This window comes from Anabrus simplex, chromosome 5 (genome assembly GCF_040414725.1).
Source record: "Anabrus simplex isolate iqAnaSimp1 chromosome 5, ASM4041472v1, whole genome shotgun sequence".
NCBI classification, from domain to species: Eukaryota; Metazoa; Arthropoda; class Insecta; order Orthoptera; family Tettigoniidae; genus Anabrus; species Anabrus simplex.
Genome location: NC_090269.1, coordinates 325,508,992 through 325,525,201, shown reverse-complemented (window position 1 = coordinate 325,525,201; position 16,210 = coordinate 325,508,992). Strand labels below are relative to the sequence as shown.

The 16,210-nt window shown below is 38.1% G+C and overlaps 1 protein-coding gene across 1 annotated transcript in view; it reads left to right on the top strand.

The window, feature by feature from the left end:
• Nucleotides 1–16,210, top strand: part of Sin3A (SIN3 transcription regulator family member A) — a 528,152-nt gene that overhangs the window by 324,293 nt on the left and 187,649 nt on the right. Inside the window, exons 16-17 of the mRNA XM_068227644.1 lie at nt 6,996–7,236; nt 11,706–12,056. Coding sequence (XP_068083745.1) covers nt 6,996–7,236; nt 11,706–12,056 — 592 coding nt within the window. The remainder of the gene's footprint in view (nt 1–6,995; nt 7,237–11,705; nt 12,057–16,210) is intronic.

Genomic DNA, 16,210 nt, shown 5'->3' with positions numbered 1-16,210 from the left:
GATAGCAGAAATTCTTTGCAGGATTCTACTGTACACACTATTTTCTTGTACTCGTGAACGTAGTTGCCTACAATTACATGAAAAGTGTCTCAAGCATAATATCTAACAAGTAGAGGCCAGACCCTCCAGTCATCCGATTTCACCGAGCTTCAATGTAACTGTGGGGAGACACCCAACAGTAACTTGTGTATAAGGGTTTAAGTCAATACGCTTTCGTTTCCAGGTGGGGTGGGGGAGAGATCAGGTGTTATTACACAGAATCCGCATCGGACAAAGTGGAGGTGATAGAACACTGAAAGGCGAACAAATTTTACTTTTAACATGTCAGGTCCACTAAAAGGTGGACAAATTTTACCTTAACATGTCAGGTCTGCAACCTAATAACTTCTGAAAAAATTTATGAATCCCTTATTCCAATGCAAGGAATATACACTTGGGAGTTACATCACATCGAAACTGAGTGGTGGCCTAGTGGTCACTGTTCTTGTTTGCGAACCTCGTAGACGTGAGTTCGAGTCTCGTCGCAGCTATCTGTGTTCTACAAAATAAATTAATATTTGAGGGTACGTTAAGATAAAAATTGGAACAAAAAATATAATGCAAATTGCAGTACATTTTCTTTTCCACCTGAAATTAATATAGGCCTAAGCGTTCTCACAGTTGCTGCTGGATCTCTTTCTCTGTATACATAGAATTAATTTGAGGTAGAAAATGCAAGTTCCACTGCAATTTGATTATTAATTTTATTCGCACTTTTACCTTCACATTCCCTGAATAATAATTTAATTTGTATAAAAAATATGGCTATGGCGGGACTAGAACTCACGTCGTCATTGTTCGGAGACAAGTATGATGACCGTTCAGCCACTGTTCCACTTGTCTGGGTTGCAACTCTTCACGTATATGCGCCTTTTTTCGGAAATAATCAGTTTGGGGACCTGACAAGTTTAAGTAAAATGTTTTTGCATTTTAGTGTTCTATCACCTCCATATGGTCCGAAGCGGATCCTGCCTCATGACATTTGTCCTCATTTTGTTTCGAAAACGAAAGCGTATTGAACTAAACCCTTATACAGGAGTTACTGTTGAGTGTCCCCAACAGGTACATTAGCTCATTGAAATTGATTGGATGCAGGGTCTGACCCCTCCTTGTAAAATCTATAAGCAACTGCTGCACTGCAGACACTTATTAGTTTCACACTGGAGACACTTATTAGTTTCAATCTGTTGGAAACTCTAACTTATTTTCAATATCGTCTAGTATCTTGTTGATTATGGCTTTGTTAATTAGAAATAATTCTTCTGACAACTCTTAAAAGAGTTTTTATTTCTTAGAATGGGTTGTCCTTTGCCTTTTTTAGTTTATAAATAGTCTTCATACAGCAGTAAAGCTTTGAACTTACATCTTCTACATGCCTCCATTTTGAAATTTTAGCAGCTGTTAAGAGGTTTAACACATGGCTGCTGCCAGGTTAATTTAACACAAGTATTAATAATTTGTTAAGTGTTAACAATTCTTGATGAGACGACCATTTTGTTAAATTACATGTTAAGTCTCCTTAACAGTAGAGTTAACAATTAACATTCGTTGAAGAAACTGGACCTTACTGTAGTCCAGCCTCTCAGAGGCATAAGTTTCTTACAGCGCACAAGTATATACTTGACAATCTTCAAAATAGGTTATTTACAGTCGCTTAGCCCTGTTTTGGGCTTATCTTCTGCTCAACATTTATTCACTTTCATTTACAGGAACACAGAGGCAAGGATTGCCCATACTAAATGGCCATAATGTGAAAAGAAAAGAAGAAAATGTTGATAATAATCGGCCAAAAACAAAATGCAGGGACAAGAAAAACCTGCACTACTCCTAGAGAACTCACAATACCCTAAGTGGGCTTATGGCCCAAAGATACAGAGGCTTAGCCTATTCTGCGCCGGGGTGACTAAATGCGAAACATTAAATACCAAATGAGTTAAAAATTGTAGAGGATAAGAAACTTTACTCAGCCTATACCAAGTTGGATGGGAATAAACAGAGGGAAATCTTTCTTTGTTCCCTTATCTTACATATTTCCCAGTAGGGTATAAAACAGGGTCTTTAGACTTGACCAAAAATTTTACATTTAACCACCAGGTTTAGAAATTTACATGAAATAAGAGCTTCAAAACCTTCCCCTCAAGCTATCTGCCAGAGCTATCGCATGTTCAGAAAATTCTGCCATTACCTTGAGTTGCTGGGCCTTCCGAACGCTGACCTTCGGCCCCAGCCCCCGAAGAACATACCTCACACAATAAATCAGGCCAATGAAGATGACGATACAGCCCTAAAGCACCCAGCTTTATTATTATTTCGAGGGCAAGTTTCCAGAAGCCTTTGCAGATAGGTTGGATGCCTGTGCACATCCCCAATTTTAATTGGCTAAAGAAAATATTCCCAAAATTTCTGATTGGTAGGTAACTAAGGAAGCAGTGTTGACAACTGTGATACATGAACAAAACAATCTTCAAAAATTAAAGTTAGCCAACTTTGAAAAGTGACTTTCCCTTAAGAATATGTCCTTAATCCCGCCAGAGGGGGCACTGAGGCTTTTGTATCTTGGATTGCATTAGTTCAAGTTCAATAACGTAGATGGCCTTATAGAGGGCATGCAGTTTAGCAAGATGGGGAAGGTGTACCCCCGGTACATTATTTATGTGTCAAATCTCGATCTCTCGAAGAATGATTGAAGATTATAGAAGTTGAAACAGATGTGTTTGCAAACTAGTGGGAAGCAACCTGTCTGCTTATGCTTTGCATTATGCTGCTCTTGCACTAATCTACTCTACAGGCGAATATTGTGCTGCTGGTTGGGAAATCAGTAATCATGAACAAAAATACTGTATTTCTCTGAATCCAAGACGAATCCCCCCCCCCCCACAGAAGCTCTGTGAAAAACCAAGGGTCCGTCTTGTATTTGCGACCTAACAGTAACAAACACCACTGGCAGCTACCACAGTAACCACACTGCTTCCCTTCACTTTCTGTGTGCGCATAAAACTCCACCTCCAACGCCTGCGTCTTTATTATGCCTACAGGCTATGTCGCTAGCTGCGGCTAAAGTACGGTAGAACCTCGATTATACATTCCCGGAAACTACGTTTTCCTGTATTATTCGTTCAATTTATGATGTCCCATGAGCATCCTCATTAAACCACGTAAAAATCCTGCGTTATCCGTTCCTCAAAGAAATGATTTCCAGGATCAACCTTCCAGAAATTTCAGTCCCATCAGCGCTAAATCGTCGATCACACGTTTTTCTGGGAACTGTATCCCACGAAAGGACGGCAGCAGCATGGATCTTGGTATTATCATCCCATCATTGCGGTAATTTGAGGATGTAATGTACTGGAAAAGCAATTGGAAGTGAAGTTGCATAAGGGACCATCTTAGCATCGCATTCGGGTGGTATTGGTTAGAGAATCCTCGAATATCATAAAGCAGAGTGTGTTCCCAACAACTGGGAGGTGACGGAGCACATTTCGACAGCTCTACTTGAAGATGGAACGAGTTTCGTCAAATGTTTGTACCTGCAAAACGTCTACATTATGTCCAGGTTTGGATCCCTCCCATGAGTGTATCGCCAAACAGGTTTTTGGCTCTTTCCTCAGGGCACTGTATGTATAGTCACTGGACTTCCAGGCAAGAATCAAAACTTCTCCTTAGGTTACACAAATGTAGTATTTTAATATTATCGTACATTATTATGTTGTCGAGACCAGAACAGATGTTGCACCTTACATGCATAAAGCCTTAGTAGGTTTTGGGATTGCCTAGTACTGTTTTGGTCCTAATACAGTGGAACCTCGATTATCCGTTCCCGGAAAATACGTTTTCCCGGAATATGCGTTCAAATTACGTGGTCCCACGAGCATCGTAATTAAATCACGTTGTAAAAGTCCCGCATTATCCGTTCCTCGAAGAAACGATTTCCCCAATCAACCGTCCAGAAATTCCAGTCCCATCAACGCTAAATCCTCGATCAATCGTTTTTTAATAAACTGTATCTCACAAAAGGACGGCTATGGCATATTTATGGATCTTGGCGTTAATGCCCCGTCACTGCGATAATTAAAGCAAGTACTGTACCGGTACTGGAAAAGCGATCGGCGGTGAACTTGCATAAGGGACCATCTTAGCATCGCATTCGGGTGGTATTGTTCAGAGAATCTCGGAAAATCATAAAGCAGAGAGTGGCGACAACAATTGCAAGGAGACACGGCGCATTTCGACAGCTCTGCTTGAAGACGGAACGAGTTTAGTCAAATGTTCGCACTTATAAAACGTCCATATTACGTCCAGGGTTAAATGTTTATATTTTTACTTTTTTCGATCGTACTGCCGAAAAGGTTTTTGGCACTTTGCTCAGGGCACTGCAGAGTAACTGGGCTTTCAGGCAGGAATCGAAACTGCTTCTTAACACAAATTCAGTATTTTTGATATTATCGTACATGATTATGTTAGCGAGACCAAAACACATGTTGCACCTAAATGTAATTTAAAAAAAGAAAGCCATGGGAGGTCTTGGAATTGCCTATTACTGTTTAGGTCCTAATGCAAGACTAGAATTTTACGTTTTTGTGTTAAAATACCAAAAACAGCAGTCGTTTTATTTGCGCACGTTACATTTTAAATGGTTGGTATAATTTCAAACTCGTACTGACATGTGCAGCGAGCGCGCTTTCCAGATGACCTCAAGGTCACGAATAACCGTAATTTCAGAAGTTTTGATATTTCTTTTATCTTTCCAATTTGATTGGATTTGTGACGCATAGAATTCAATATAATGCATTCGACAACTTTTAAGAATTGATACTTATATTTGAAACCATGTTTTCGAGTTCAACATAACCTTTAAAAGTCGACGTAGGCCTAATTTGCTAGGTACGAGATTTCCGGAAACTGACTACGAACAGTATACCGGAGACCAAATTACAATGAAAGATTAAGAAATGAACGGATTTCGCATTCATTTTGGGTGCTTTCGTATCTAATGTGCTTTATTTTATTAGATGAGAGAATTAAAAACTACTTGTGGTCGATTGTCGTTTGGCTTGGTGTTACCGGTATTAGATTTTTCGAAGAGTTTGGCTAGCCTAATCAAAGTCGCTGAACTGAAAGAAGTTTTCACGGGAAACTGACGAAGATTCCCCTGTAAAACTGAATATAAAGTATCGAGATTTTGAACTCGCGTACCGGTAATCAATGCGGTTTCGTGGTCTAACATGCCCGCCTCTCATCCAGAGGCCCGGGTTCGATTGCGACCAGGTCAGGCAATTTTACCTGGATATAAGTCTGGTTCCAGGTCCACTCAGCCTACGTGATTACCTTTAATTGTGGAGCTATCTAATGGTGAGATGGCGATCCCGATCTACAGAGCTAGGAATATCGGCCGAGAGGATTCGTCACACTGACCATGCGCACCTCGTAATCTGGAGTCCTTCGGGCTGAGCAGCGGTCGTTTGGCAGGCAAAGTCCCACTGGGGCTGTAGTTTGGTTTGGTTTGGTTTAGGAGTTTTGTAAGATTATAATTATACATATTTCATTTTTGTGATGTTTAGCCAAACTGTTGATGGTTTTCATCCATTCCCGGATTTTCCGTTTTCCCGTATTGTACGTTTTATTTTCATGGTCCCTCGAAAAACGGAGAATCGAGGTTTCACTGTATAAGACTGGGAGTTTCACGTTTTTGTGTTGAAATGTTATAAAAACCTCGGTCCTTTTATTTGCGCACGTTGCATTTAAAAACTTAGTATCATTTCACACTCGTACCAACTTGTACATCGAGGGTGCTTTCCAGCTGAGCTCATGGTCGCGAATAACCATGATTTCGGAAGTGCTAAATGATATTCCAGCTTGTTCACCTTGCTTAGAGGAGTGTTTAGACATCGGCAGCATCGAGCCACGTCCCACACCTAGTAAGAACTGGCTATGGAGGAAGTGGTGTCGAAGGAGCTAACTCTTTGAAAGTCGCAACCTGCAGTGGTGGCTTCAAAAATAAATTTTGACGTTAGATATTAATTTATCGACTTCAGGAAAATTTCCACTAATTTCTTCTGCCACCCTATGCAGAGCATGCACAAGGCAAGTGACTTGAATCATTCTTGGATAAAACAGCTTGAGGCCTTCAGCAGCTTTCACCATGTATAGAGCAACATCAGTAACAAAGAGAAGAACGTTTTCCTGCTTAATTTCATACTTCTAGAAAAATTTTGGGTGCATTATCAAAATGAATTTCAATCGTTGAATGATTTGCTCTCTCGAAAACTTCCGAGGTTAGAAAAATATCCCCAGGGCGATCAGCACGGAGTGTTCCAATAATTATCTACCTGCAGTGTCCATCGTCTCATCAATAGATATCCAAATCTTATTGTCTGCTACACTGTGTAGTATTCGATAAGAGTATCTTCATAGCAATGCAATACATAGTTTTTTCATAGTGTTGATTCTGTAGGTACAGGTTTTTTAGTGTATTTCTCTAGGAGATTTTAGAAATGTGGATTGTTCTCTTTGTTTAGAGGAATGTTTGGAGACACCATCATCTCACTTCATCAGGGATCTTGTCAGAGAAGTTGAGGGCTTTAATCTTCAAGTATGGACTACACTTAACGAGATCTGGTTATAGAAAATGTAGTTTTCTGATGAAACCATGAGGATAAAAATATTGTGCCTTCTGCAACTGTGAAACGGGAAAACAAATGATCGACACACACACATTATAAAGAACAGGCCCCTTATAACATTCAGAGATTGTTTGGTGACTTTATAGTGTGACTCCACTTACACAAATCTAGTTGTCAAATCAGGACACTAATTTTTATCTGTATGTTTGTCGTTTATTTTTACAGTTGTTGATTTTATATTGATTTTGTAGATGAACTTGTTAAGCCTTAATAATAATAATAATAATAATAATAATAATAATAATTTTCAACGTAACAATATTTGTGATGTTTCAGAGGCATGAACAGGCAGATGAGGGCTCTGGAGAGGTTCCATCTGGACCTCACATTGTGCTCCCATACAAAGACAAATCTGTATTGGATGATGCTGCTAATTTGTTGATCCATCATGTCAAACGGCAGACAGGAATTCACAAAGAGGACAAACAGCGAGTTAAGCAGCTACTTCGTCAATTCATACCGGACATGTTCTTTCATCCGCGGCAAGAACTGAGTGAAGATGAACGTGAAGATGATGGTAAGTTGCTCATAAACACCATAGAACTTGTTATATTTGCTAAAGGGTGCTATTGTGTTTCATAGACTCGCAGCCTGTTGTTCAAAATAATTTATTCCAATATATCAGCCATTCAGGTTGCTGATGTTAGTCTTTTTGTCTTTGACTTCACATTTTCCAAGCTGAAGGCTCCACTCTTCTGATCGACTAACTAGCACTGTTTCATGCGCAATCATACGCATAGTTCATTTCAAGCTGGGTGGTGTTACAGTCGGTGACTGGTGTCTTCCCACTGTTGTCTTGGTCTTCTGCAAAAGGTGTTTGCCTTTGCTGGCAAAGTTGTAGGCATTGTAAGAAATGGTACTGGATGCTGCGCAAAGGACAAGGCCATACCATATCAGCCATTCAGGTTGCTGATGTTAGTCTTTTTGCCTTTGACTTCATATTTGCTGCATTTTCTCCAGAATGGAAACATATGATATATGTGAAGTCATCGGAAGATGCCAGTGTAACGTGGAATTCGAACAGGCGGTTCCAGCTGACATCGACAAGATAAGTAAGGATAAATATTTCATTGTTCCATATTGAAAAGTATCACAGTTAAATTGAAAAAATAAATATTGTAGTTCAACCTATTCAATACAAGTAAATAAGAGATGTAGAGATTACATTCTTATTTAATTAAAAGTGGAAATGGTACCGGTTTCGACTCCAGTCTGGGTCATCATCAGCCGATTATAACTCGAAAAACAATGCATAAGTAAGAAAGAAGTTAACGGTCAAGTCCACACAACATCAGTTGAAGAGGCGATATGATGGGGGTAGGCACTGTAAAATTCAGACGAAGTGGAATGTAAGTCGCTTAAAAGAAGTAATGCATAATCTTCCGAGCATCAGCACGGCACGCGCAATGTTTGGCACTGTCTCACAATGTTCACGAAAAGCAGAGAACAGTTCATGAGCCAGACTGCATACACCGTCAGGCACAAAGTTAGAACACAATCCAAATATGAAGATCTAAAGTCATGAAGAAGCCGAAGACGAGCAGCTCAATCGAAGTAACTTGCAAGCTCCAGAAGATCGGCGCGGTGTTCACAACGTCAGGTGCTGTAGTTTCGTACACTGACGGAGATTGAAGGATAGATTAATGATCAAGTATTTGCTTAGTTCACGAAAATGTATGTATATATACATATACTTATAATACGATTCAATATAATTGAATACGTAATTATGATCTCGAAGATTTTTCAACTTTAAACCCTTTTAATCTTTTCTTATTCACTGATCTTCTTTCTTTATTAATTTATCCTATTTTTCTTTTCACCACTAAAAAAAAAAAAATTACATTGCCACCTTCATTTTGGGCCCTCACTTTCAAATTTAAACTCATGCCTTGCGTCTGCCAACTTTGACTACTACAATCACAACCTGAATTTTTTATATTCAAGAAATAGCGCACTGTGCATACACGTTTTCATTTGTTTCCGGTATTGCGCTTTTTATCATTTTTTTCTATTCACTATTGTTTTTTCACGTCAACTGTTCTAAAAATCTTGAAGATCATAATTACGTATTCAATTATATTGAATCATATTATAAGTATATATATAGGTACATTTTCGTGAACTAAGCAAATACTTGATCATTAATCTATCCTTCAATCTCCGTCAGTGTATGAAACTACAGCACTTGACGTTGTAAACACCGCGCCGATCTTCTGGAACTTGCAAGTTACTTCGATTGAGCTGCTCGTCTTCGGCTTCTTCATGACTTTAGATCTTCATATTTGGATTGTGTTGTGACTGTGCCTGATGGTGTATGCAGTCTGGCTCATTTAACTGTTCTCTGCTTTTCGTGAACATTGTGAGACAGTGCCAAACATTGCGTGTGCCGTCCTGATGCTCGGAAGATTACGCATTACTTCTTTTAAGTGACTTACATTCCACTTCGTCTGAATTTTACAGTGCCTACCGCCGTCATATCACCTCTTCAACTGATATTGTGTGGACTTGACCGTTAACTTCTTTCTTACTTATGCATTGTTTTTCGAGTTATAATCGGCTGATGATGACCCAGACTGGTGTCAAAACCGGTACCATTTCCACTTTTAATTAAATAAGAATGTAATATCTACATCTCTTATTTACTTGTATTGAATAGGTTGAACTACCATATTTATTTTTTCAATTTAACTAAGATAAGTAAGTTTGTCCACTTTCATGTGGCTAACACCTTCACTTTACAATCATGATTAATTGGGCTCTACATTCACATTCTAAATTCCTTTTTTTTCTTATTCAGTTACGGAGATCTCATAATTCCTCCCAAGGTTGAACAATGCACCAATGGGAACGTTAATCGACAAGAATGGCACAAAATTCAAAATTTAATCAGATGAGCTCCAATGAACGTTACCAACAATATGTTTCCAACATCCATGCTTTAGCCTATTATATATCACTGACCAACCATGCTTCTTTCTAAAGAAATATTCAAATCCAACACGATCTTTTTTAGACATAGGGGTGTTGAAGATTTAAATAACGAATTGAACACCATCCGTAATATCGCTAAATTTAATGGCTTTAACAACTCTTTCCTAAACCATATCATCAACAAATCCAAACACCGTCCTAAAACTACGTTGTCAAAAGACAAAGCCAAACCCACTGCAGTTTTGCACTTTCTTTCACTCAAGATGCTTATAAAATAACTAATGTTCTTTAAAAACACAACATGAAACTTTCTTTTAGAACCAGTAACAGAAATCTTGATATATTACACAACTCTAAATCAGTAAACAAATCTAATGCTTTTTCTAATTCCAGAGTATACAGATTCAAATGTAACAACTGCAGCTCCTCATACATCGGACAGACTGGCCGCAGCTTCAACATCAGATACTCCGAACATATCAACGCCATTAAATACAACAGTTTCTCTGCTAGAGGACAACACATACAAGGCTTCAAGCATAATTTCACCAATATTGAAAAAGACATAAAAATACTTAAAATCATTAACAAAGGCCCCCTCCTAAACACTACTGAAAATTGTTTGTTTTATTCACCTTGACCAATATTTCAACCCTAATTTCAATTTAAATGATATTTCTGAAAAACCCAATATCCTTATTTGACTTCCTAATTCTTCTTCTTAAAAATTGTAAGTTTCAAAACCCAGATTCAATTTTCCATGCCTTACAAAGTTCCTACCCACGTTTTCTACCTCCAATAACCCACCCACCCTAAAATACTCTTCCTTTAATTCCCTATCTTATCCTTTCCCATCTTCTTTCAACTTCCAACCCTTTTATCTTCTCCTATCTACTAATCCTCTTCCTTTATTAAATTCTATCTTTTTTTTTTTTTTCACCTCTCCTCCCCCAAAAAAATAATATATATATAAAAAGCTACTTCAAATTGAACTGTATATACTATAGTGCCACCTGCATTTTGGCTTTTTACATTCAAATTTAAACTCATACCTTGCGCTGCCTTGGACTACCTCAATTACGACCTGAATTCTTATCTTCAAGAAGTAGCGCACTGTGCATATACACTTTTCATTTGTTTCTGGTATTGCGCTTTTTACCATTTTTCTCTTCATAATTGTTTTTTACATCAAGTGTTCTAAAGAATCTACAAGATCCTGTTTACGTACTTAAATTATATTAAATTGTATTATTTATATATATATACATACACACACACACAGACATTTTCGCAACAGAAGCCATTACAGACTGGTTCATCAAGCTATTCAGAGAGTTTAGTCAGCATTTGCAAGCACAGTGCCGGACATTGAGTGTGTTGCGCAGATCTTCAGGTGCTAGCAATTCGCTTCAATCAAGCGACTCGTCTTCGACTTCTAAATTATTTTGGGACTTCGTATTCATTAATTATATTGTGACATCGTGCCTCATTTGCTGACTCATTTAACTTTTCACCTCTTCTTGTAAACATTATGAGACAGTGCTGAAATTTGCGTGCGTTGTGCTACTATTCAGAAGATCGCGCCTTACTTCTTATAAGTGACTGACTTTCTACTTCTTCTAGATTTTACGATTTAAAATTGCACAGTGCCAATCCCCATAACATATTTTGCCTCCTCATCTGTTTTTGTGAAAGACTCGCTCTTTAATTTCTTATTTACCTATGCATTGTTTTTTGCATTTTATTCGGCTGATGATGACCCAGATTAGGGTCGAAATCGGTACTGTTTCCGCTTTTAATTAAATAGGAATGTAATACTACATTTCATATTTATTTGTATTGAATAGGTTGAACTACCTTATTTATTATTTCAATTTCATTATAATACATATGTGTCGGTGCGACATAGACCCAATAGTAAAATATATATATATATATTTTAAGAAACTAGAGATTTGTGTTGACCCATTCCAGGTAATTTGTTAACCCTGTGTATAATCTTGGAAGGTTATATTGCTTGTTGAATGCCATAAGTTTACTTTTCTTTTACAGATGAGAAGGAAGAAGTAGATATGGAAGGCTGTACAAACAGCAACAGCAATCCTGGTCCTAGCAGTCGTTTACGGAAAGGATGTGAAGCACTGTCCAAAAAGGATGATACTGGCGGAGGTGATAATGGTGATGTTAAAATACCACCGCATGCAGTAGGAACAGTTCCGGATGAATGCTACACATTGTTTTTTGGAAACAACAATTGGTACTTATTTTTTCGGCTCCATCAAATACTCTGTGAGCGTCTTACAAGAATGTATGAACGTGCTGTGGCTTTGGCAGCAGAAGAGGCCCAGTATCGTCAAGACCGCAAAGAATCAACTGCTGTGGCTCTGAGGCTTAAGCCCAAGAGTAAGTAACGGATAATTTGAGGCTTGTTCTTCTGAAGAAATTTATTACATGTATTTGTATATTCTCTCTGATCTTCATTGCACTATCTTGAAACGTGTATATGTATTGTACCCATTTGATCAGCGCATGTGTGGTGATGAACCTCTTCTAACTCCTGCCACGGCAAGCTGAAAAAGAAACATAACTTACTACCACGTCGATTCTCTTCTCAGGGTGTTCGACCGTCCGATGATTCCTCGAACAGGGCTGATATAGGGGTGTCTTGAATTAACTATGGGTCAGGCTAACTAACAAATAATGTAACTCCAAGACTGAATAATATTAAATTAAGTAAAATTTATTAATCAAAAAGGAAATACAAATGAAGTTAAATTTAACTAAAATTGCAAATCAAATTAAAGTTAAATAAAAGTGAAATTACATAAAATAGAAAATTCTAACATAATAAACTGACAATAAAAGATCTTAGATGAAAATAAATCACATCAGAAAATCAGGATTAACCGTTAATAAACTTCAAACATCCTCTGACTGAATTCCAAAAGAGGTTTCAGAACTCAACTAAATTGATGACTCAAAAGTAACTAAAATTACTTAATGTTGTTAAGATTGAAACTATAAATTTTATTTGTCGCACAATAATCAATTACCAACTCCATGCAGTCAAATATTAGACTCATACCATATAAAATGTGTGAACTAAGCTTTGAGTAACCCTGAACATACTTCTTTGCATCAAACGTCACACAGTTCAATGTAGTCTTACACACATTAAGTGGCTTCTTATTGCCACTCATGGCTGTTTTTATATTTACCATAAATAAAATATTAACACACAGTTATCAGCCATGATAAAATTAAATATAATTCCACTCTGAACTTCGGACCAATATTAACAAAATTAACAAAAGAATTATTGCCATTGCTGCTGGCTCTGTAAACTATCCCATTTGTCTACACTGCATTATAGATCACTGACACTAGCAAATATCTTTCACACTCATAGCCAAGTTTGCGGCATTTAATTATATTTACACATGAACAGTCGGTAGGGACCTGAAAAAATCGCATTTTCGTTAAATGCAAATTTTAAAATCTTGTACTGAATCCAAGCCTACAGTAATTGTAATGTGGAATAAAATCATTTTTACCCATAAAAAGAAGTGCGACTAAATGCAAATTGTGACACAAAATGCAAAATTACTATGTATATGCGATTTTGGTGCGAATTCTGTGAAAATGTGCTATTTTACTGGCGAAAACAACATATTTTGGCAAAATCGTCGGAAATATTCAAAATATGTTGCATAAATCTTTCGACCGTTCCGATCGATGAAGACAAGTAGCCGATCGATTGCTGCTTGCTGACTTTAATTGATACTTACAATGGGAATAGCAAGAGAAATAAGATCTGTATCAATTACCGTATTTACTCGCGTATTACACCCCCGTTTCCCCCCCCCCCCACTTTTACAGCCAAAAATAATAAAGGGGGTCCAATATGCGATAACCTCAAAATTTTGTGCAGCGAACACATGACTTCTAGGTTATAAAGAGCTATAAATTGAACGTGTAAACATTCTATACTGGCTATTTTCGTTCAAAGGCAGATATTTCTAATTGTAAAAAGGCGAAAAATGGTGAATACGACTTTTAGGCCTACGGTACATATAAAAGTCCATTTTAGTTACTCATATCACATCATTCGTTACATCTCCTTAATTCCTCTGGTGAGGTTGACGTCAGGAAGGGCATACGGCGGTAAAAACTCGCTACGAAGATTCATCTCGCTTCATGCTCGATCTCGTAGAAGAAAGGGATAAGGGTATCGTGTTATCATATAATTAAATATTGATACAAAAGAACTTAATGGGCAGTCATTTGTCTCTGTCAGTTCGACAGTAGGTCTACCACACACTAAACCTGATCGCTGCTTTCATTTGAATTATCGCCTTGCGCCGCCAACTTCCCTGCCTTGCTACTGGCGTGTCGGCATTCTAAGTGACGTCATCTTCACTGCTATCTTTCGTCAGTCGCGTCAGCCATGCTTCATTCTCTTTGAGCCATGCACTGCAATCAAGAGCATGCGAGGTCCTGTCTTTTTGAACCTTTTAAAAATAATTTCGCTTCCCACTATAGAGTCTAAACCGTGTAAATCTATTCCCAGTTGGTGTATATGTCGCAGAAGCCACTCCTTCCGAATGAAGCCATAGGAATGCCTAACCATCAGCTGATAACTAGCGTATGTTACGAGTTGTAATTCCGAATGTAATACATAGTAACTGGAAACATTCTTTTGATAACTGCGGCTGTTGAAACACGGACCCTTATTTTTAAATATATTTCATGCTTGTTCTCTACATTTATGACATCAGGATTTGCGTAAACAGCTGTCCATGAGATAAGACAGACCACATTGTTTAAGTTAGGTATATTATCGCCCTGAGAGTGCCAAAAGTTTGCCGGAAAAATTAAATAACAGGAATATATACCGCATTTATGGATATCCACAAGTGTGGCGGTAATGCGTTTTATTATCATAACGTTTAATTTTGTACGTCGTTGTCTCTTCTTTTATTAACGCATACCCTAGTATGTTTTGTATGGCATCTACGAAAATCTTTTAAAGTACATGGGGACATATTATTATTATTATTATTGTTGTTGTTATTATTTGTTAGGTACGTTGGCGAGTAAAACAATCGTTTTAATTGGATAGCTTTTATCACGTTTTATACTTCTCTCCAAATATATACCGTACCTATATTGGCCCGAGTTACGAGATATAAAACGACTGCTTTGTTTATGATCTCGCCTGCTGTATAAATAGCAACAACCGCAAATATTTCTCAACTAGAACTCGTTTCCTCATCCCGAGGTGGTACAGAGCTCTTTTTAGACACGCCCCCAGTGGAGGGGAGTTACGTGTACCGCTTTTACAGCATTTCAACCTTCCTGCCATTCGTAAATCTCTGACAGTACGGTACCGGGATTTGTAGTCAGACCCCCGAAAACGGCAACTAATTGTGCTAACCATTACGCTGGCAGACATTATTAACTACAAAACTCAGCCATATAGCATGACTGATGCAAGCTTGCATTGCGCGGGTTCACCTATACATCTATTTGTGCGACGTCATCAGAGCTGCAGTAGACTTGCGCTACAGAGGCGGACATTTCTTAACTACGAAACACAAATGTACCGCATGGATACAACGCGTTTTTCATTGCATGGGTCGTACGGATGAAACTATTCACAAATTTGTGCAATGTCATCAGAGCTCCAATAAGACTTGTACCCGCTTCAAAACGGAATAGTCATTGTTCTCTGACGAATTATGTTGGGGTTCTTATAGGCGAGATTTATTTTTTCCATTTTCTTCGTCTCGAAATGCCGGGGGGGCGGGGGGTCTAATACACGAGTGAATACGGTATTATCGAAACGTAAATTGAGTGTCACAGAAATAACGAGATAGACGTAGCGTTTTTTTTTTTTTCTTCCTGTTGTTCAAAATTGAAATTATTGAAGAGTATAAAGTCGATCAATTGTTTAGGTTATGGGGCGCGCGACAAAAACTGCGCACTAAAGGGCTCAGCAATATGCAAAGGATGGTTTATATGCCACAGATTCAGCGACAGTGTTTTGCAAGTATTGTAATTGCCGAGTTGGGTGGGAAGGATGGCATTGTGAAACATGTTAAATGTAAGAAATACGTGGATGAGCGACGCGATCGAACGTTCAATCCCTGCTGCTAGTACGTCTTGAAGAAAGCAATCTTCTGCGCATATGCAGTTCGATAGTTGTTGAAGACAAAAAATTTCCAGAGATGACTTCTCAAAACGCACAGTTGAAGTATTTGCCAAAGCAAATATACATCTGGAAAAGCTGGAAAGCAAAGAGCTATGAGCCTGGATTACCGAGTTTTCAAATGTGGAGCTACCATGTGTAAGAACTCAAGGTGAAGTATATTTACGGGGTAAGTTTCGATTTCGTTGATCGGGTACGGTTTAGGTATTACGACATCGAAACAACGCGCAAAATTGAAGGATACCGAATTTGAGTGCGATTTCCATGTCGAACTATCTTACCCGTATCCAGTTGATCCAGTAATTTTAAATTATTTTGTTATTATTTGAGGTCTTTCTTCCTTTCT